At 44.9% G+C, this 21,982-nt stretch overlaps 1 protein-coding gene across 1 annotated transcript in view; it reads left to right on the top strand.

Annotated features, from left to right (window-relative positions):
* CCDC180 (coiled-coil domain containing 180) overlaps positions 1–21,982 on the top strand; it is a 70,636-nt gene that overhangs the window by 35,111 nt on the left and 13,543 nt on the right. The window contains exons 22-33 of the mRNA XM_029919652.1: positions 4,735–4,910; positions 6,240–6,420; positions 7,388–7,534; positions 8,190–8,334; positions 8,746–8,862; positions 10,006–10,026; positions 11,615–11,713; positions 13,923–14,042; positions 15,641–15,813; positions 16,101–16,156; positions 16,267–16,351; positions 17,958–18,035. Coding sequence (XP_029775512.1) covers positions 4,735–4,910; positions 6,240–6,420; positions 7,388–7,534; positions 8,190–8,334; positions 8,746–8,862; positions 10,006–10,026; positions 11,615–11,713; positions 13,923–14,042; positions 15,641–15,813; positions 16,101–16,156; positions 16,267–16,351; positions 17,958–18,035 — 1,398 coding nt within the window. The remainder of the gene's footprint in view (positions 1–4,734; positions 4,911–6,239; positions 6,421–7,387; positions 7,535–8,189; positions 8,335–8,745; positions 8,863–10,005; positions 10,027–11,614; positions 11,714–13,922; positions 14,043–15,640; positions 15,814–16,100; positions 16,157–16,266; positions 16,352–17,957; positions 18,036–21,982) is intronic.

Here is a 21,982-nt window from a genome sequence, read left to right as displayed (position 1 = left end):
ACATCCCTGTTGTGTTCCTGATCTCATGGGGGATAGTTCTCAGTTTTTCCCCATGGAAGATGATATTAGCTGTGGGCTTTTCATAAATGACTTTTATGATGTTTAGGTATGTTCCTTATATCCCACTTTCTTAAGGGTTTTTTTTTTTTATTAAAAAAGGATGCTGTATTTTGTCTAATGCTTTTTCTCCCTCCATTGATAGGATCCTATGGTTATCTTTTCTTTTGTTAAGTGGTGTATTAAAATCCCTTGCAATTACCACATTCTTGTCAGTAAGATTGCCTATGTTTATGATTAATTGTTTTATATATTTGGGTGCTCCTGAATTCAGTGCTTAGACATTTATAATTGTTAGCTCTTCCTGATGGATAGACCCTGTAATTATTATATAATGCCCTTCTTCATCTCTTCGTACTACTTTTACTTTAAAGTCCAGTTTATCTAAGTATGGCTACTCTGGCTTCCTTTTGAGTTCCAGTAGCATGATAGATATTTCTCCATTCCCTTACTTTCAATCTGAAGGTGTCCTCAGGTCTAAAATGAGTCTCTTGTAGACAGCAAATAGATGGATTTTGGTTTTTTATCCATTCTGCTACACTATATTTTTTGGTTGGAGCATTTAGTCCATTTATATTTAGTGTTATTATTGAAAACTATGGGTTTAGAGTCATTCTGTTCTCTGTATCATTCTTGCTTATAGTAGTATCTCTGGTACTTTGTGATCCTTGTAACATTTCCCTCATAGAGTCCCCTGTAGGATCACTTGTAGGGCTGGTTTAGTGGTGATGAATTCTTTCAATTTTTGTTTATTTGCGAAAACCTTTACCTCTCTTTCTATTCTGAATGACAGGCTTGCTAGATTTGCTTAGCTCATATTTTTTCTATTCATCACATTGAAGATTTCCTGCTATTCCTTTCTGGCCTGCCAAGTTTCAGTAGATAGGTCTGCAACTACTCTGATAGGTCTCCCTTTGTATGTTAGGGCCTTTTTATCCCTAGTTGCTTTCAGAATTCTCTCTTTATCCTTATATTTTGCCAGTTTCACTATGCTGTGTTGTGCAGAAGATTGATTCAAGTTACGTCTGAGGGGAGTTCTGTGTGCCTCTTGGATTTCAATGTCTGTTTCCTTCCCCAGATTGGAGAACTTCTCGGCTATAATTTGTTCAAGTACCCCTTCAGCCCCTGTTTCTCTCTATTCTTCTTGTGGAATTCCTATGATACGGATATTGTTCCATTTGATTGCATCACTCAGTTCTCGAATTCTCCTTTCGTGCTCCTGGATCAATATATCTCTCTTTTTCTCAGCTCTTTTTTCTATATTTGTGTCTTCTAATTTACCTATTCTCCTCTGCCTCTTCAATCCATGCAGTGATTGCCTCCATTTTATTATGCACCTCATTTATAGCAGTTTTTAATTCATCACAAGTATTTTTAAGGTCCATAATCTTGGTAGCTATAGCTTCTCTGGTGTCTTCCATGCCTTTTTCAAGCCCAGTGATTGATTTTATGACTACTGTTCTAAATTCTTGGTCAGTATATTGCTCATATCTGTTTTGAGCAATTCTTTAGCTGTCATTTCTTCCTGGAATTTCTTTAGAGGAGAATTTTTCCATTTTGTCATTTTGGATAACTTTCTGTCTCTTGTAAGTTTTAAAAGCCTGTTATGCACTCTGCACCTGCGAGTTCTGCTATATTAAAGGAGGCTCATTGACTGTCTATGGCCTGTCCATTCAGGAAGTGTTCTTTTAATGGTGTCCCTTGGTTTCTCTTGTTGTGCCTTTGGTTATTTTATTTCCCTACTCGTAGTGATGTTTAGGACTCTCCATCATGTGTACTTTGGCTTGTTTCTTGAGGTAGCCCTGGAAAGAAAAACAGATAGATAAACAAACAGGGAACAAAAGCATGCAAATGCACAGATAAATCAAACAAACAAGCAAACCAAAAGAAAAAAAACAAAACAAAACAAAAGACAAAAGGCAGTCTAAAAGCATAAAACCAGAAATCCCAGCTACAAATAAAGAGTAGGGTGGAGGCAGTGCTGGTGGAGAGCATATACAAAGAGAGAAATGGCAGGAGTGCGGAGATAGAGAAACTGAACATTCATCAGGGTAGAGAGACTAAAAGGCTTAATTCAGAGAGAGAAAAAAGAGAATATGGTAGGAGGCAAGGAGAAAGAAATGAAGATAATGTTACCCAGAGAAACTATATAGTCTGATTATTACAGAGAGAGACAGAGAGAGAAAGAAAGGTAACAATGGAGGTGTAGAATATGCATCAAGAGAATGGATTAAGAGTGACTGTTTAAGCAAACCAATAACCAGAGTGCCCAGTCCAGCAGAGGGGAGAGATAAGAATGAGATAAGGGAAAATATATCTGAATAGCAAGAATTGATCTAGAGTTAATCACAGCAATGCATCAATGTTGGTCTTGCCCTGGGCTCTGATTAAAAAGGGGAAAAAAGCAGCTCTCCAGCACTATGGGCATGGTTTGGTGTAGGCAGGTCTTGCCTCCACTGTGGGTCTCGAGGGCCGCTCCCTGAGGCCCTGCCTTGGTGGCTGTGGGGAGAAAAATGGAGGCACCCCAGTCCCTTCTCAAAGCAAGCATTGCAAGTCACTCTTTTGGGTCTGATCTCCCTGTGCTGTGGGCGTAGCCAAGGTAGGCCATGTTCTATGTCCAAGCCCTGCCTCGTTTCCAGATCTTAGTCCGCACACTTTAATGATACCGCCCGAAATGTAATCCTGCAAGCCGGTGATTGAGTAGGCAGAGTAGGAGAGCAGTTCCTCCTGGTGCCGACTGGGACCAGGGCACCCGGCCCGAAGAAAGCACCGCAGCTAGTGACAGGATCTCTCGGAACTCCCTGTGGTTAGAGATGGAATGATAGGATCCCTCTCCATCCCAGGAGAAGGTTTTTCTCTTCTCTAGGGACACTTCTCTTCCCCTCGTCTCTCCACAGTGGGAGCTCCCTCCCTTCCATTCCTCTGGGTCCTGGCCATTTTTATCTTCCCCAGTTTGCAATCACTCACCTATGAGGCTGTCTTCTTAGTGGAATCTGTCTCTTTTCCTCCCAGACTCTTGTGGTTCAGTGTCCTTTGGCTTCAGCCCTTCTTTGTTTGAAAGATGCAGGCAGGAAGTATGGAGCTCCCTATTTCTCCACCGTCTTGCCTCTGTCTCTTTTTTCTTGCTAATTTATGTAAGTATCATTATCCTAGATATGAGACTTTTGTTAGGTAAATACCTGGCAAATGTTTATCCTTCTCTGTGCTTGCTTTTTTTTTACTCTTTTTTTTTTAATGTCTTTATTCTATTTTGAGAGAGAGAGAGAGACATAGAGAATGAGCAAGGGAGGGGAGAGAGAGAGGGAGACACAGAATCCAAAGCAGGCTCCAGGCTCTGAGCTGTCAGCACAGAGCCTGACACAGGGCTCAAACCCACAAACCATTAGATCATGACCTAAGCCAAAGTCAGCTGCTTAACCAACTGACCCACCCAGCCCCCCTTTTTCTGCCCTCTTAAGGTATCTTTTTATAGAAAGAAATTCTTATTTGTAACAAGGTCCTTTTCATCAACTGGTGTGCTTTCTGTCTTATCTAAGAAATTTTTGCTTGCCCCAAGGTCATGAAAATATCCTCCTATGGTATTTACTACAAGTGTTCTTGTTTTAAATTTTCACAGGTAGATGTAAAATCCACCTGGAATTAATTTTGGTTTATATGTGAGATAGGAGTCAGATTCATTTCTTTCCATACGGATAACCAGGTGACCCCAGAAGGCTTCCCCCCTCTCCACGGTCTGTCATGCCTCCTTTCTGTTTCTCCGTATATTTATCCTTGCATTACTGCCTCACCCAGCCTGATTACTGTGGTTTCATACTAAGTCTTAGTATCTGGTAGAGTATGTTCTCCAGTTTTGGTCTTCTCAACTATCCTTGGCCATTTGCATTCCTACATTTATTTGAGATCAGCTCATCGGTGTCTATAAGGAGATGTCTGCTGAGCTTTTTATTATTGCACTGAATCTATAAATAAATCTGGGGACAACCAATACCTTAACAATACATAGCCATCTTAACAACACATAAATTTTGAAAAGGAAAAAGTGATAAATTGGGGAAAGTGTTTGCAACTCACATTGCAGTCAAATGACCGCCTGTTCCTAATACCTAAGGGAGTTCCCATATAAAGAGATTGACAAGAAAAAGAGCATCTTCACATAAGAGAAATGGGCAAAATAAATCAATGCATAGTGTGCAGAAAAAGGAATTATATAGTCTTAAACACATGGCAGTGTGCCCAGTTTTGGTCATAACATGACAAAACTGTCAAATTCAAAAGTTTGGCAGTACACTCCAAGGCTGCGGAGAAATGGGAACAGGTTGCCTTGCCATGAAAGCAGTTAAGCCATATCTTCAAGAACCACACATGTATTTTAGCCTTTGAGTCAACAATTCCATTTCAGGGAATTTATCCTACAGAAATGCTTCTATGCCTTGACTTACGTACAAGGTTATTCATTGCAGTCTTTTTTGAAGAACAAATGGTTGGAAACCATCCAGTGTCCTCCAGCAGGGGTCTGGTTAAATTCAATGATAGTCCATCTAGACAAAGGAATATAATGTAGTTAGGAAATAAAATAAGGAAGAAGTAAAAGAGGGAAGCATTTTATATATCTATATGGAAGCTCTCCCTGTGGCCATTGCCGCTGGCAGAGCTGACCCTCCCTGGTCTCTCCCTCAGACTTCGAGCCGGCTTTTTCGAGCACCTAGAGAAGTGGTTTGACCAATGTATGCTCAAAACCCAGGTCACGGTGGCCACCAAGATTAATGAGCTGGACTCAGAACTAGAGACGCGTCTGCACCTACACGAGCCAAGAGCCAAGCTCATTGAAAAGGACATCCACAATGTCAGAGCAGGTACGGACCCAGCCTGGGGAAGGCCACCCTGCCTCACACAGCTGTGTCTGTGCCACCACAGTTCTGTGTTCATTAGGTGCCCCTATGTGAAGGTTCCAGCTCCCGGGCTGGGAGGGAACATACCCACATTTGAGATTTAAAAAGGGTTGGTTTAAGCAGGACTTTTAGATGCTAAAATGAAGAGTATTGTCCTGCTTTAGCAGCGTGATCTTAGAGCTGCTCACGCACCTGTTGCACCTGTCCAGTCACCGGCATAGCGGATGCTTCCTGTAGCTCAGGAATCAGCGCTTTCAGGCTCAACCGCCTCTAGCTATGTGACTCTGGACAGTTAGCCTGACCTCCCTGATCCCTCGCTTGCTTGTAGGAGGGGATATTGTTGGTGGTAATCAACTCTCCCTGAAATGGCACAGTGAGGAATCATGAGCAAGTGGTAGCCATTAATTTCAGCTTATGGTTTATAACTTAAAAAGAAGTGCCATTTCTCAGGCAGAGGGCCCCATTAGTGGGTGGCACACTTTTAGTTGGATCCTCAATGATCCTGTTTGGTTTTCACTGGGGTCATATCTCAAGCTTCTTCATAGACCCTTCAAGCTCTTAGAGAGACCTCACATGGTCCCACCCAAACTCTTCCTGCCTGGAGCAGTGACAGAGATATGGAATCAGACAGCCTGTGGCCTTGGGATACCTGCTTGGCCTTGGAACCTCATTGTCTTCATTTGGAAAATAGGTGCATTAAATTTAAATATAAATTGAGATGCTCTTTTCCTGCCTTTCCCTGGCTCCCTGGCCCAGTGCACAACTGGGAGATCAAGGTCAGAGAAACAATGCCCCAGAATCACTGCACTCACTCGTGGCTGAGCTGAGAGGACAGCACTTTCAGCAGTATGGGCAGTAGGTAGGGAGAGTGGACTTACCTGGCGCGATGATGGATCCCTTCTGGCCACATCCAGGTTCTGTGTACTCCACTGTAGAAGTCTGTTGGAATTCAGGCTCCTGGAAAGAGTAGTCACTGATTTAAAGCAATAAACTCCAACTGCCCAGTGTTGTGCTGGTTGTTTTCTCCAGAGCCTCTCACCGCAATCACTGCCCTTCCCAGCACGTCCACCCATCCCACCTGCTCCCAGGAGTCTCCACCCGCAGGGCCCTCCCTGCACACAGCCTGGACAGCCTCCTCTCAGACACCCTGCGGCAGTGTCAGATTGGCCTCTCTGAGATCTGCGCCCATTCCCAAGCCAACCCCTGGCAAGGACAGCTGTCACTCTCCAGGAGAGGAATGTCCTGAGGTGACTTGGGATCCTCGAGAATCTCAACAGCCTCATTCTTTTCCAGCTGAGCTCTTGCTTCATCAAAAGCGGCTGGACAGCCACTGTGCTGGGGTGATTGAGACGCTGAGGAAGAAGAGGCTGATGTTCCACCAATTCCAAGAAGAGCAAAACATAAAAAGCAAAAACTTCTGCAAGAAGATTTATGACATGGAGCACATCTTCTTGAATGCCACGAAGAGCCAGAGGTAGGGCCCTGGGAGTCTCCACCCTGGCCCCGTGGCCCTAGAATCCCAGTCAGGTAGCTGCTCTCAAAGGAGTGGTCCCTCCTTGATGGATATGAAAGAATCAATCTTCCAGGCCCCACAGCAACCTTCTCTTTTCAGCTCTCCTCTTCACACAAAGGAGTCTAACTGTGTGAACTGTCTGGCTGGGGGCTGGAGCCTGGGGGACTGGGTGAGCAGCTAGGGAGAGAAAAGGGCACGCACGTTCAGGATGCAGGATGCTACTAACCTGCCCTGAAATGTCCATGCTGGAAAAGAACACTTCCATCAAGGAAAATCAGGACAAGCTTCTTGCAGGAGGCCTCGTGGCCTGGAAGAAGGTGAAGAGGAGACAGAATTTTCCCTTCAGGAAGGAGTACTGGCCCAGCTGGAGGTGGGGATATGCTCACAGCAGAGCAATGGTTCCAAGGAAGCCATTCAGGGATTTGAGATGGAGGCTCTGGTGCAGTTAGGAGGCCTCAGGTTACAGGTGAGGAGCCCTCACAGGTGTCTGTACAGCGGTCAGGTACACCAGAGGTCGCTGTTAGAGTGGACTAAAGGTAAAGAGGAAACTTACAGGGTGCTCCTTCGGGAGAACACCAGGCGCAGGTGCGAGAGAGAAAGTTTGTGCCGCAGGGAGGAGGAAGATCCAGTGGGACCTGGTGGATTCCTTTAGTAATTTGGTGGCAAGGCCCAGAGCGAGGAGAGGGCTGTCCTCTGACCCAGCACACTGAGAGTTCCACACTGTGCCCTACAGAACCCTGGAATTTGAGCTTCCTTCTAAGCTTCTGTTTCTACCCAGAGGAACATGGCGGTGGTTCTGCTGCTCCCACAGATGGGCGCCACAGTGGCGCTCTGGCGCCCCCGCAGGCTGCCCTCCCACGCGCAGGTCACCATCGTGCCCTCCTGTGCCCCCCAGGCTGGTTACTCATGTCCTCCTGTGCCCCCCCAGGCTGGTTACTCTCAGCAGCGCGCTGCACCGGGAGCTGCTCAGCTACGTCGACGTCATGCAGGTGTCCCTGCGCAGCTTCCGCCAGTACTTGGAGGAGAGCCTGGGCAAGCTTCACTACACCAACGTCGAGTTCATCAAGCACTGCAAGTGAGAGCCAGCGTCGGGCCTCTGTGGGCACCGGGCTTTCTCTGTTGAGAAGTGGTCTTGTTTCCCCCTTAGTTTTTTTATTGTGGCAAGACATATAGAACATAAAACTGTCCATTTTAACCATTTTCAGGCATACGGTTGAATGGCATTAAGTACATTCACATGGTCATGCAACCATCACCATGATCCATCTCCAAAATTTATTCTTCATAAACTGAAACTCTGAACACATTAAACACTAAGTCCTATTCTCCTCCCCCCAGCCCCCAAAGCCACAATTCCATTTTCTGTCTCCATGAATTTCGCTACTAGAGGTTCCTCATGTAAGTGAAATCATACAATATTTGTCCTTTTGTGTGTCTGGTCTATTTCACTTAACGTAATATCTCAACACTCATCCATGTGACGGGTCGGAATTTCATTCCTTCTTAAGGCTGACCACTGTTCCATTGTGTGTACCGACCACGTGTCATTTCTCTGTTCATCCCTTGACGGACATTTGGGTTGTTTCACTGCTTCTGTCTTTGAAACATCTGCATTCATTTTTCTGTGATCTTATACTTTTAATCTAAAGCCTTGTCAACCACAGTATTTGGGATGGGTGGGAGGTTTCAGGTCTGATTAGTGGCTTTTCTTTCTCCCAAACTATCTTCAGATTGTTTTCTGATGGAGGCAACTTTTCTCCTGAAGAAATTGACTCCCTGTGTCATCGACTGGCAAAGGAAGCTTCTCGGATAGAGTTTGTTGAAAGTTTAATCATGACGAACATGGAGAAGATGGAGAGTGAATACCTGGACCAGGTTGGGGAGCCCTGCACCTGACCTCTAGCCAGGCTTCCTGGGCATTCTTGCTCATTGCCTGATGGGCCCTGCCAAGCCCCCTTTCCAAAACATTGACCCTGTCCCCCTCTGCTTCCAAAGTCCATAAGTTCTACAAATAAGCCTCCCTCCTTTACAATTTTTTTAAAGGATTAATGTTATTTTTTTTAAGTTTATTTATTTTTGAGAGAGACCGAGCATGAGCAGGGGAGGGGCAGAGAGAGAGGGGGACGCAGAATCTGAGGCAGGCTCCAGCCTCAGAGCTTTCAGCACAGAGCCCAACGCAGGGCTCAAACTCACGAACCATGAGAGCATGACCTGAGCCAAAGTTGGATGTTCAACCGACTGAGCCACCCAGATGCCCCCTCCTTTACTTTTTATATTTCTTTACAGGCCAATGATGTCATCAGTAAGTTTGAAAGCAAATTTCATAACCTGTCTGTGGACCTTATTTTCATAGAGAAAATCCAGCGGTTGCTGACAAATCTGCAAGTGAACATCAAGTGCGAGGTAGGGCAGATTCACTCTTCCCCTGGAAAATGTTTACCTCTCTCTCTCTCTCTCTCTGTCTCTCTCTCTCTCTCTCTCTCTCTCTCTCTCTCTCTCTCACACACACACACACACACACACACACACAAATACCTGCACTGTCCCAAGTGCTGGAGACACCACTGTGGGCTTTGCCCCATGAGACTTAAAATCCAGCCAGGATGATTAAATCAATTATAAGAGCCTCTAGGATTCGCTAAGTTGTTATGCACTGTGCATCCTGATAACTGACTTATTTAGATCAGCTATGTTAGTCTTCACAAGAACTATAGGAGGCAAGTACTGTTTTATTCCTATTTAAGAGAGAAACTGAGGCAGAGAATAATTAAATGACTTGAATAAGAACACAGAGCTTTTCAATGATGAAGCCAAAATGTGAACCCAGGTCAGGGGCATCTGGGTGGCTCAGTTGGTTAAACCTCCCACTTTGGCTTAGGTCATGACCTCACGGTTCATGGGCTCAAGCCCCACATCAGGCTGTGTGCTAACTTTGGAGCTGCTTTGGATTCTGTGTCTTTCTCTCTCTCTGCTCCTCCCCTGCTCATGCTCTGTCTCTCAAAAATAGATAAACATTAAAAAAACCTTTTTAAATTTCAAAATGTAAACCCAGGTCAATGATCTCAAACAACCTGGCTGTATATCTCAAGGAACTAGGAAAAAAATTAAACCCAAAGTTAGCAGAATGAAGGAAATAACAAAGATCAGATCAGAAATCAATGAAATAGAAACCAGAAAAAAAATAAAAAGGGTTGATGAAGCTAGAGCTGGTTTTTCAAAGATAAACAAATGGGCAAACCTTCAGCTAGACTAAGAAAAAAGAGATGAGACTCAAATAAAATCAGAAATGAAAGACATTGAAACTAATACCACAGAAATATCAGAATCATGAGACTACTATTACCAAGTATATGCCAACAAATTAGATAACCTAGAAGAAAAGGATAAGTTTATAGAAACATACCTATCAAGACTGAATCATGAACCAATAGGAAATTGAGTAGACCAATTGGTCAATTGCTTTTTCTGTACCTACTGTACTGATCAAATGATTTTTGTCTTTTATTCTATTAATGTGGTATCACACTGATCAATTTGCATATGTAGAACCATCCTTGCATCCCAAAGGTAAATGCCACTTGATCATGGTATACAATCCTTTTAATGTGTTGTTGAATTTCATGTGCATGTTGAATCTTTTGTTGATTTTTGCATCTATATTCATAAGGGATATTGATCTGTAGCTTTCTTGCAGTGTTTTGTTTTGTTTTTAAGATAAAGAGAGGGCACAAATGAGCAAGGGTGGAGAGAGAGAAAGAGAGAGAGAAACAGGGCTCGCCCAAAAATGGAGCTTGTATTTACCCAAAGCGGGGCTCATGCTCACCAGAAGTGGGGCTCATGCTCACCTGAAGCAGGGCACCAGCTCCCCAGTGTGGGGTTCGAGCTCGTGAGCTGTGAGATCATGATCTGAGCAAAGTCAGATGTTTAACCAACTGAGCCACCCAGGTGCCCTTTTTGTAGTGTATTTATCTGGCTTTGGTGGCAGGATAGTCTTGGCTCTGTAATATGAGTTTGGGAGTATTCCCTACTACTCTATTTTTTGAGAGCTTGAGAAGAACTGGTGTGACGTTTTCTTTAAATGTTTGGTAGGGGCGCCTGGGTGGCTCAGTTGGTTAAGTGTCCAACTTCGGCTCAGGTCAGATCTCACATTCGTGGGTTCGAGCCCCGCATCGGGCTCTGTGCTGACAGCTAGCTCAGAGCCTGGAGCCTGCTTCCGGTTTCTGTCCCCTTCTCTCTCTGCCCCTCCCCCTTTCATGCTCTATCTCTCTTTCTACCAAAAATAAATAAAACATTAAAAAAAATGTTTGGTAGAGTTCACCCATAAAACCATCAGGTCCTGAGGTTTTCTTTGTTGGGAGGGTTTTGATTACTAATTCAGTCTCCTATTATTTTGCAGTATATACATGTGCCAAATGCATACGTTGTATACCTTAAACTTGCACACTGTTATATGTCAATTATAGCTCAATAAAGCCAGGAAAGACTTTGACTTATTTTTAAGCTTTTTTCTATACATGGGAAGGTTTTATATATATTGTACATACAATATAATATATAAAATATATATGTATATGTACACAAAACCAAAACTGGCCTCTTACTGTTGATACCATTTTGTAAGCTATATAATCTTTAAAGATGATTTGAAAACACTGTTGTTCTGGCTTCCCTCTCCTGAATGTGTTGCCATTTTTACTTAGCCATTCCTTTTTGGAGAAATATTTGGTGGATTTCACATATTATTCCAGTGGTATGATAAATACCCTTGCACAGGGAACTCTGATTATGTCTGCAGGGCATCTCCCAAAGCTAGAATTACTGGGGTGGACTATGAATGTTTTAAGACTCTATATGTTTTCCAGGTGGCTTTATAGAACAACCCTCACTAGTAGGTCATGAGTGTGGTCATCCTAATGCCCTCAACCACTATTGTGGGTTGTCGATTTTATTTTTGACAGTAAAAAAACAAAACAGAACAAAAACTTTTACATTTACATTGATCTAGTTTCTGATAACATTGTGCATTCCTCCCGCTGGCCCTCCATTTCATTTTTTCAATATTTCATTCGTGTCTTAGGTAGTATATTTTGCTGAACATTTTGCTGATCAAAATAAGTATTCTAGAAACAAATCTGGGAAGTTCTGGTTTTTCTAGGTCGCAAAATCCAATATGCAAACAGATGGATTGAATTATTCTCTGGAACAGCTTCAAAGGAAAATAGAAATGTGTCGAAACTCACAGGGAGATAAAAAAGTAAGTATTCAGTATTTGCTAGGCTATGAATAGTAAAGATGCCATTACACAAGTATCAAACTGAAAGTAAACTTACATCTGTCATCAAGATTCTTCCAGCTGCAGAGGGGCCTCTGAGCCTTCTTATTTAACCCCTGTTTGATTCAATGGAATTAAGGAAGAGAAAACAGCCACCTCCTCCAGCCCCCAGCCCCTACCCAGCAGGCATGTAGAATCCAAAGAGTGTGGGGCTTTGGTGTGACCTCATTCCCCTCTCTGACACCCCTTACCAGGCTTCCCTCCCTTTTTCTTCTTTTTTTCTTAAAATTTTTAAATGTTTTTTATTTATTTTGAGAGACAGAGAGAAATAGCATGAGCAGGGAAGGGTCAGAGAGAGAGGGAGACACAGAATCTGAAGACAGACTTCAGGCTCTGAGCTAGCTGTCAGCATAGAGTCCAATGCAGGGCTCGAACCCACAAACCATGAGATCATGACCTGAACCAAAGCAGGACGCTTAACCGACTGAGCCACCCAGGTGCCCCCAGGCTTCCCTTCCTATAATTTGAACTCAGCCCTAGAAGAAAGGATTCTGCCTTCTGAATGACCACTTTTTGTTTGATTTTTCAGTCACTTGTTTTGATCATTGCACATGAACCGTTTACTACTGTTGTCTACTGTTACTACTAGTTAAAAAGGTCCAGATTAGAGAGGTGGATGGGCACAGCAGGTCTCTGGGTATTTACGTTGTTTACTTGCTTGTTTTTCTGCCACCAGCATACATCTCTGTCCTCTGTTCTACATCCGCCCTGGCCTCCTCAAGCAATCTTTTCCCAACAGCTCAAGCAGGCCCTCGAGAACTGGATGTCTCAGCTGGAGGTGTCTTGAGTGGGATGTTCCTTCCTCACTAAACTTTGTCTTTTCTCTTCCATTTCAGTGACTGAGTTGAGGTTTTATTTTTGTTAGCACTGAGAGGGCCTTTAGTCTCTAGCTTTATTGATTTTTCTTGCATAGTAACACATGCTTCTTAAGAAAAGTTCAAATATCCACAAAGCACTGAGTGAATACACATCCCTCATATTATTCTCATTTTTTACAGAGCCCCTGTGACCTCTGTGTTTTCATGCAGTTATTTCTTCATGACCCCTAGGGAACAGGGGGAGGCCAGGTTAATCTGCCATGACCCCTTTGTCAATCCCTGGAGGGACAGCTCTACCTCTCCAGAGCAGAAATAGTTGCTCCCCTGCATTTCCTCACCTCTCCAACCCCACTGCCCTCTTCTTGTGGTGTCTGGGTGTTGGACAGGGTGCCTGGGGCTCTCACAGCCTCCTGGCCAGGTCAGGGGACTCGGGCGGGCAGGCCATCCTGTGTTGATGGAGGAGACTGGTTGTATGATCAGGAGATGCGAACGATGCCTCAGTTGCATGGTGAAGATGGTGGGAACCAGGGACAGGTGTGGCCAGGGTCACTTGCTCAGTGCCACATACATGCAAGGAGGGCCTTCTGGTTGCTCTGTGCAGAAAGGCCGGGAGGGAAGGAGGAGTGAGGCAGGGTGTCATAACTGAAACAGAGAGAATATTGGCCTGAATAGGTACCACCAGGGACACCTTCCAATTCCAGAGTTGAGTGGCGGGGGAATGGCTAGGACTCAGAATGTACTAGAATTGAAGGAAGTAAAAGAGGCCAAGGCACCTCCTGGCCTGGGTCATCTATATAGGTCAGTGAGTGGTGCAGGGGACCAAGTGTGAGGACTGTCAAGTGATGTGTGGGTGCACAGCAAAGGTGAACATCCTTACACTTGCCTGGGGCGGGGTCTGTAGGACTGCCCAAGGGATGTGTATCTGACCTTGTCATAGAAATGGTTAGAGCGCTTTCCAGAAAAGCTGTGGTCTTTTCACTCATACACAGCATGGCCATTTGGGGCCAAATGTTTCCTTCTTAGAGTGTCAAAGCTGGAAGAGATCCCAGGGAACATTCTGTGTCCCACGCAGATGGGGAGACCAAGTTGAGCTAATTTAAATCATTTGCCCAGAATGATCCCGTAAGACCAGGACTAGAACTCCTGACACCCCATCAGGAAGGATTTGCTGCCCCAGAGAGCCAGCCAGCATGACCCACTCTCCTGAGGCCCTCCCTGCAAGTGAGGGGCCTTCCTCGAACCAAGAGGCCTGTGCTTCAGATGGAGGGAGGCGGCCCTCCCGCAGCTTACTTCCTGTGGCTTTCTTCTCCTAGGTGGTGACTACGGATGACCTCCTTGGCTTGGTCCGGACTTGGAAAGAAAAACTGGGCCAGAGGATTCAGTATCTCAGTTGCAGGCTGGACACAGTATCCATGACTCAAGTGGTCTTTGCTGTAAGGAATGCACACTAGAGGAAGGGATTGGGCAGTGGAAAACAGTGGCTGAGCTATTGTCTAGGCTCTCAGGAGGCCTGCAGAGCTCAGCAGAGCCTAAGGAAAGAGAGAGCTCCCAGGCTCCTGCTGGATACCAGGCCTACGAGGTTGCCTTGGAAAGACCATAAGCTGTGCAGTCAGATCTGGTTGAATCCCAGATAGTCCCCTTCCCTGCAATCTTAGGAGATTCCTCACCTCCTGGCACCATCTCCTCACCTCCACCAAGATCTACCAGCTACCAGCCCTCCAGCTACCCTCGTCTTTCAGCCTTTTCCTTCCCACCCACACCCATGAGCAACCACTGGCTTCTCCCCACCCCACCTCCACCACTTCTTCTTGCCCATGTGGCTGCCCTTTTCCTCTCACTTCCCCTCGTGATCCACTCCCTGAACTGCAGCCAGACTAGTGTTGGAGAATGTCAGTCTGACTGTGCCACTCTCCTGATGACTCAGTGAAATCCACATCCTTTAACCGAACCTTCACAGCAGCCTCTTTGGTCTGCCTTCCATGGTCTCTTCATTTCTCACCCCCCACTACCACCCCAAAAATGTCACGTCCCACTGGGCCTTCTCTCACAGACCACTGTGAGGTCTCCATTTTTAGGGGCCGTCTCTCCGACTGTGTGCCCCAAGAGGGCAGAGCTTCTGTCGCCCTCACCTTGCACACAGCCTCTCATACCAGGTTTTGAACACCAGAGGCACTTAACCAACTTCCAAGAGTATGTGACATAGAACCAATATGGGCATGAGTGAACATCCGTCAAGTTCTGCTTTGGCTACCCTCTTGCTGCCACATTTTGAACCAGCCATTCTTTCTATGGGGAGGCTCTTCCCATCATGCCACCAATACTAACCCTTCATCGTATCACCAGCACTGCGCCCTTTGGGACTGAACTCAGGAGTCCAGTCCCTCTTAGAGTCCACTGCTGAGACAAGACTCAAATAAAATAGGGAACAGCCTAACTAAGCCCTCACCGCGGGCCACTGCTCCTCCCCTTTCTCTAAGGTCTGACTTGTAGGGGGTATTGGCCACTCACTTGTCCACACATTTATTCATTCACTCACCCATTTCAAGAACACTCCCTGGGCACATCTGTGAGCTGGCCTTCTAAATCCATGACCATCAACCTCATGGAAAACTCTGGAACTTTTCTTTCATAGCACTGGTCCCAATTTTGACGAGACATTTACTTGTAGAAATGCATTTTACATGTTTGTCTCTGTGACTAGACTGTAAACCCCACAAAAACAAAAAATACATGTTACCTCTCCACCCTGTGTCCCAGGACTAGGGCAGAGCCCTGCAGCAATCAGGTACCAGGAAATATTTTTGAAAGCCAACATGCACATATAAATGAATGAATGAGTGAATGACTCTCTAAAGGAGATATGACCATTATCATTTTTTAGAAGGAAAATAAAGACTCAAAGAGTCTGGCAGCTAGCCTCCAGCTGCAGCTCCTGGGCTGGGTGGTATTGGAACATGAACCCAAACTGTCTTCATCATCCCTGCCATGTAGACTGGGCCCACACACTCAGGCCCTTCTCTTGGGCCTACAGGACAACATCATGACCAATCTAGAGGTGGAGAGTGACATCTTGGTGTCTTCAGAAGCCCTTGAAGAGGAAGCCAAGGTAGACTTGGTCACCCCCGAGTCCTTTGCCCAGCCAAGCCGCATGGGGAAGTCCATGATTGAAGACCCAGCTGTGGAAGTGGTTAAGAGGATCCTGCAGTGAGTGGCCATGGGGTGTACAATGGGGCCCTGCCAGCACAACTCCTGGCCCTGAGCCTTCAGGGACCATCTTTGGGGTTCTACCTCCCTCCAACGCTCCCATCCATGACAGCCTGTGACTTTGTATAAGGGCTTTTTCTCTAAAGCCTCAGTTTCCTCCTCTAAAATGGGCTTCATAATAGGACAGGTTCACATGATATTGTGCACTAACTGGGATGGTGCCCAACGCCTACCCTGAGCTGTCTTCATGGTCATGGGAAAAGCTCATATCCTTCCTTTGGTTTCAGACTTCCTGACTCAAAATGCTCAACCCAGCAGTGCGACAAAGATCGGTCCCAGACAGGTAGAGGCAAACAGGCCTGGGGATCTTGGAGGCACTGGCGGTGGGGAAGCCAGTGTTGCCACCTGGTCCATTCTCATCTCGGGTCCTCTGTTCTCCTGCATCCTCATCAGCCAAAGGCATGAAGCGACACTGGAACCGGGGAGAGCACATCGTGAGGAAGGCCCTGTCCAATGCCAGTGCCACTTCAACAATGAGGTAGGGATGCTGGGCTGCCGAGGATCTCCTCCTCCCAAATGCCTTCCCTGTCCCCCTAGATTTAGGCCAGAGACCACCTTGTCCATTTACCAGACTGTCCTCAGAATGTACCACCTGTACTCACAGCTCTGAGATCCCAAGGGATCCAGTGAGAGGTTGGCTCTGAAGCTGGCATTTGTCAGGTCTGTGCTCATTCCTGCTGAGTGATGTGGCTCAGACAGGCCTTTCACCTTGAGAACTCATCTGGGTGTTCAGTGGTTTTCCATGGTGACAGCTGGTAGATCCCAGCCCTCCTCCCACACTCATTCATCTGGGTCAAAAAGAGGGACGTTGGAGATGGCTTTCCTTGCAGGAGAAATCCTGGGCCTCTGCATCTTGGCCAGGCACTCTGCCCACTCTGCCCCCATAGGGGTCATTAGATTCATGGCTCAGTGAATGTGGGCCCTGCTGACCCCTGGCATTGATTCAATAGAAGGCGAGTAACAGAGCCAGTGGCTGAACTGACTTCTGGGTTCTCTGTGAGCCCTCGTTTATATGGTTTGATTCCTGGTTTTGAGGAAGTAGCAGTGAGGCCGTTCCTGCTTTGCATACCTCCAAGAGGTCCATGAACATCAATGTCATCTGTAATGGGGAAATAAACATAAGACCAACCAAATGAGAAAAGCAAAGGTTATTTATTCGCACCTTGGTACACCAAGGGGGTCAGCCATCATCACTTTTGTTTTAGCAGAGACTCAAAGGCAGGCAAGGGAGTGAAAAGGCTATGTAGCAGAGAAAGGGAAGGCTCTAAGTGCCTTTATTGGACGTTGTTGATGTGGGAAAGCTGGAGACAGGCTAATTAGCAGCAGGCATTCTATGTGATTATTTAGGGCTGCATATTTGACTTTCCCTGGTTGGTCGTGAGTTGGAAGCAGGGACAAACTTTAGGGAAGCTGTCAGTTAGTAGTCAAGTTCTGACCATGTGAAGCTAATTGTTACAGGAGTCATTGTTTAGCATTCCAGATTACCACGATGACAGTATGGCTTCCTCCAAGTCTGACTTCTATCAGGCTGGCTTCCTGAGTTGTTTATTATAGAAAAGGAGTTGGTTTCCTGGGCACATTGCTGTGGGTTCTGGGTCAGAATTCCGTATTTATGTACAGTCTGGCTCTTGGCCATTTGTACATTCAGTCTCTCAGTGGTTACAAAACGAAGACCATATTGCTGGGGCTGTCTGATGTTTCATGGGACATAGTTACACTAAAAATTATTTGCTCCTTATATAGAATTCAGTTGTAACTGGGCATATTGTATTCTTATTTGAAAAGCACCTCTACCTGTTTTTCTTTGGGTCCACCCCACAGGGAGGCAAGGATGCAGATTTCTGGCCCCTTGCCCCCTCCCAGGGGTCTTGGGTCAGGTTTAGTGATAAGGACTTCACTCCCATGATACAGTTGTCTCCACAGCTGTTGAGGAATAGTGCAGTATCTTGAAGGATTCAGTCCCAGACATGCGGGTCATGGTGTCCCACAGGCAGGCCCAGAGCCTCTAGCAACCTAGCTGGGGCTCCCACAGACCTGCCTGTCTGTACCAGCCTCCGGACCACTGACCAGCCTTTGTCCCACAGCATCTCACGGCCCTCCAAGCCCAACCGAATGGACAGAAAGTACCAAGTACTCGGGGAGAAGCCACCACCTCCAGCTGAGTAAGTGGAACCTTTTCTTTTAAGTCCATTTTAACTCATTATCTGGGTGAGGGGGTGGCTAAACCTGACACAGCTGAGGGGAAAATAAGAAGTGGGGGGAAGAGCAGGAGAGATTGGCGAGGGGATAGGTAAGGGTCAAGGCCAGTTTGTCTCATCCCATTTTATCTAAATTTGTTGAGAGACATTGTCACCAAAATTTCACATTTCCTAAGTTAAGCTTTTTGGGGTAGCAGGCAGCATACCCCTTTCAAGTCTGTGATTTGTTTGTGGGTATTTTTTTTTCAAATTTTTAATGCCTCACCTGCCCCATTCCTCTTTTCCTTTATTTTAATTTCACTGATTAAAATAAACTCTGTTCCACTTCATATGGCTGCATTTCAAGCAAATAACTTCAGAAAAATGAAAACACTCAAAGCAAGTCAAGGTCTACTGCAGACACCCTCTCCCGCTTAATCAGGGAACCCACCGTCAGCCTTTTTGCCCCACTGGTCTTATCTCTGGGGTTTGTGAAGTTTGCAAAGAAGGGTGGTTTTCAGGGCACATGGGTGGCTCAGTTGGTTAAGTGTCCAGCTTCAGTTCAAGTCATGATCTCATGGCTCATGGGTCCAAGCCCCACGTCAGGTTTTGAATTGGCAGCGGAGAACCTGTTTTGGATTCTCTGTCTCCCTTTCTCTCTGTCATTCCTCCAGCTCTCTCTCAAAACAAACAAACAAACAAACAAACCAATAAATAAACATTTAAAAAAATAAAAAGGAAGAGTGGCTTCTGGACCTAGAAGTTGGGTCTTAGGCAGCAGCTAGATGCTTCTTTGTCCCCTACATAAAAAAGCATTCCTTGTCATTAAAATCTTGACTCTCTCAATTTTATAGAATTCTGTCATTTTATTACATGTGTATATTCATGTAACCATCACCAAAATCAAGAAATAGAACTGTTCCATCACCACCAACTGTATGTCACTCCTGCTGCCCCTTTATAGCCATGCCCTCTCCCTCTCCATCCCTAACCGTGAGCAGCCACTGATCCGTTTTCCATCCCTATAATTTTGTCATTCAAGAAGGTCATATAAACAGTCTTATACAGTGTATGACATTTGCAGAGTGGCTTTTCAAACTCAACATAATGCCCTGGAGATCCACCCAAGTGGTCACATGAGTCAGTAGTTCATCTCTTTGTACTGCTAAATAGCCACAGTATGGATGCACCACAGTATTTTAGTGGTGAAAAAAATATAATAACAGGCTAAATAGAAGAAGAAGGAGAAGGAGAAGGAGAAGAAGAAGAAGAAATCAAGCACTTAAGAAATCTCTGAAAGGGAGAGACTTTTCTAGCATAGCACAGTGGTGAAATGCTCAGAAAATGGAATCAGACTGATGTTACCCCCACATTGGGACTCTGGCTAAGTCGCTTCTCCCCAAGCCTTCACCTTCCCTGTGCACAGTGTGTTGAAGAGAGTCCTCCTCTTGGGATTATAAAGAGGAGCCAGCAAGTCATCCACAGTCCTCCCTTGCATAATACAGGATCATCACTCCAAGAAGCACTAGATGAAATCATGATGAAAAAGATGGAAAATTTTGGCAAACAATTTTTTAAACTCCATTGAGGTAAAATGCAATTAAGAGTTAGATAACAACCAGCCAAGACACAATAGTGGTTAGCAAAAAAAAAAAAAAAAAAAAAGGGAAAAATTGACTCCCCTCCTCATCCTTTTCCCCCAGAAAATTGCTAAGGTAAATTTCCAACACACAATATGCTCAGAGGAGAATTGGAAGAGACCACACATGAGGAGGAAGTAAAATTAGGAGCAAACATAGAGAAAACACTAATTCTCACTAGAATGCAAACAAATGAAAGGGGAACAAATCCATTCCATATTTTGCCCAAGATTAACCAATATGTAAGTAGATTTTAGAGGAAGTTCCCAGTTTATCAAGGGAGGGTGCAGATGGTCCCTCCCAGGCACTGCCAGTGGGAGGTGTTAAGGGAAAAAAAATTCTGATACTTGTTAAAACAGTAAGGAATGCTTTATGTGGGACCATTGCAATAGGTGTTAAGACTATAGCAACAGAAAAGAGGGACGGGGCTCAACTCAGAATACAATGAGGACAAGGGAAGATTAATAGCCAAAGTGCAGAGCGAGGAGGTCAGTAGATTGAAAATTCAAGGGTAGTGGGATTCTTGCCTACTTAGCAGGATTTTTGCTGTAGGTAGGCCATGGCTATCAGAAATCAAAAGGTGCTCAGATATGGGGGGTGGGTTGGGTAGTATCTGAACTGACTTAACATTATTTTTAAATTATTAATTTATTTTAATGTTTATTTATTTTGAGATAGAGAAAGAGAGAAAGGGAGAGAGAGAGAGAGAGAGAGAGAGAGAGAGAGAGGGAGGGAGAGAGAATCTTAGGCAGGCTCCTTACTGTCAGTGCGGAGCCCAATGCCAGGGCTCAATCTCACAAACAGTGAGATCATGACCTGAGCCAAAATCAGCATTCCAATGTTTAACCAACTTAGCCACCCAGGCACTCCTGACTTAACAGTATTCCTGCTAACATTGGACCAAGCAAGTCAAAGGCAGTGCCCAAAGATGAATTCTAGTCAAATAGTAGACAAGAGAAATAAAAGCAAAAATAAACTCTTGGGACCTCATCAAGATACAAAGTTTCTGGGGGCAATTGGGTGACTCAGTTGGTTAAGCATCCAACTTCGGCTCAGGTCATGATCTCACAATTCCTGAGTTTGAGCTCTGTGTCAGGTTCTGTGCTGACTGCTCAGAGCCTCGAGCCTGCTTTGGATTTTGTGTCTCTCTCTCTGCTCCTCCCCTGCTCGTTCTCTCTCTCTCTCTCTCTCTCACTCTCGCTCTAGCTCTTGCTCTTAAAAATAAACATTAAAAAAAAAAAAGCTTCTGCACAGCAAAGGAAGCAATCAACAAAACTAAAAGGCAACCAATGGAATGGGAGAAGATTTTTGCAAATGACATATTAGATAAAGGGTTAATATAAAAATTCTATAAAGAACTTATCAAACTCAATACCCAATAAAACAAACAATCCAGTAAAGAAATGGGCAGAAGACATGAATAGACACTTCCAAAGAAGACATCCAGGTAGCTAATAGTCACATGAAAAGATGCTCAACATCACTCATAATCAGGGAAATACAAATCAAAACCACCATGAGATACCACCTCACACCTGTCAGAATGGCTAAAACTAACAACTATTGAAACAACAGATATTGGTGAGGATACAGAGAGGGGGAACACTTTTGTACTGTTAGTGGGAATGCAAACTGGTTCAGCCACTCTGGAGAATAATATGGAGGTTCTTCAAAAAGTTAAAAATAGAACTATCCTATGACCCAGAAATTGCACTACTAGATATTTATCCAAAGGATACAATATGCTGATTTTGGGGGTGCATGGGTGCAGTTGGTTTGGCATCTGTCCCTTGATCTCGGCTCAGCCCATGATCTCATGATTTATGAGTTTCAGCTTTGCATCAGGCTCTACGCTGACAGCACAGAGCCTGGTTGGAATTCTCTCTCATCTCTGCCCCTACCCCACTTTTGCTTCTCTCTCTCAAAATAAATAAACAAATTTTTTTAAATGCTGATTCAAAAGGGCACATGCACCCCAATATTTATAGCAGCATTATCAACAATAGCCAGATTATGGAAAGAGCCCAAATGTGCGTCAACTGATGAATGCGTAAAGAAGAGGTGGTACTTTCTTACACCATACACAAAAATTAACTCAAAATGGCTGAAGACTGAATGTGAGACAGGAAACCATCAAAACCCTCGAGGAGAAAGTAGGGAAAAACCTCCTAGACCTCCACCGCAGCAATCTCCTACTTGACACATCCTCAAAGGCAAGGGAAATTAAAGCAAAACTGAACCCTTGGGACTTCATCAAGATAAAAAGCTTCTGCAAGGCAAAGGAAACAATCA

Source organism: Suricata suricatta, chromosome 13 (genome assembly GCF_006229205.1).
Source record: "Suricata suricatta isolate VVHF042 chromosome 13, meerkat_22Aug2017_6uvM2_HiC, whole genome shotgun sequence".
Taxonomy (NCBI): domain Eukaryota; kingdom Metazoa; phylum Chordata; class Mammalia; order Carnivora; family Herpestidae; genus Suricata; species Suricata suricatta.
Note: the sequence above shows the minus strand (reverse complement) of the source record. Positions and strands in the feature narration are given on the sequence as shown.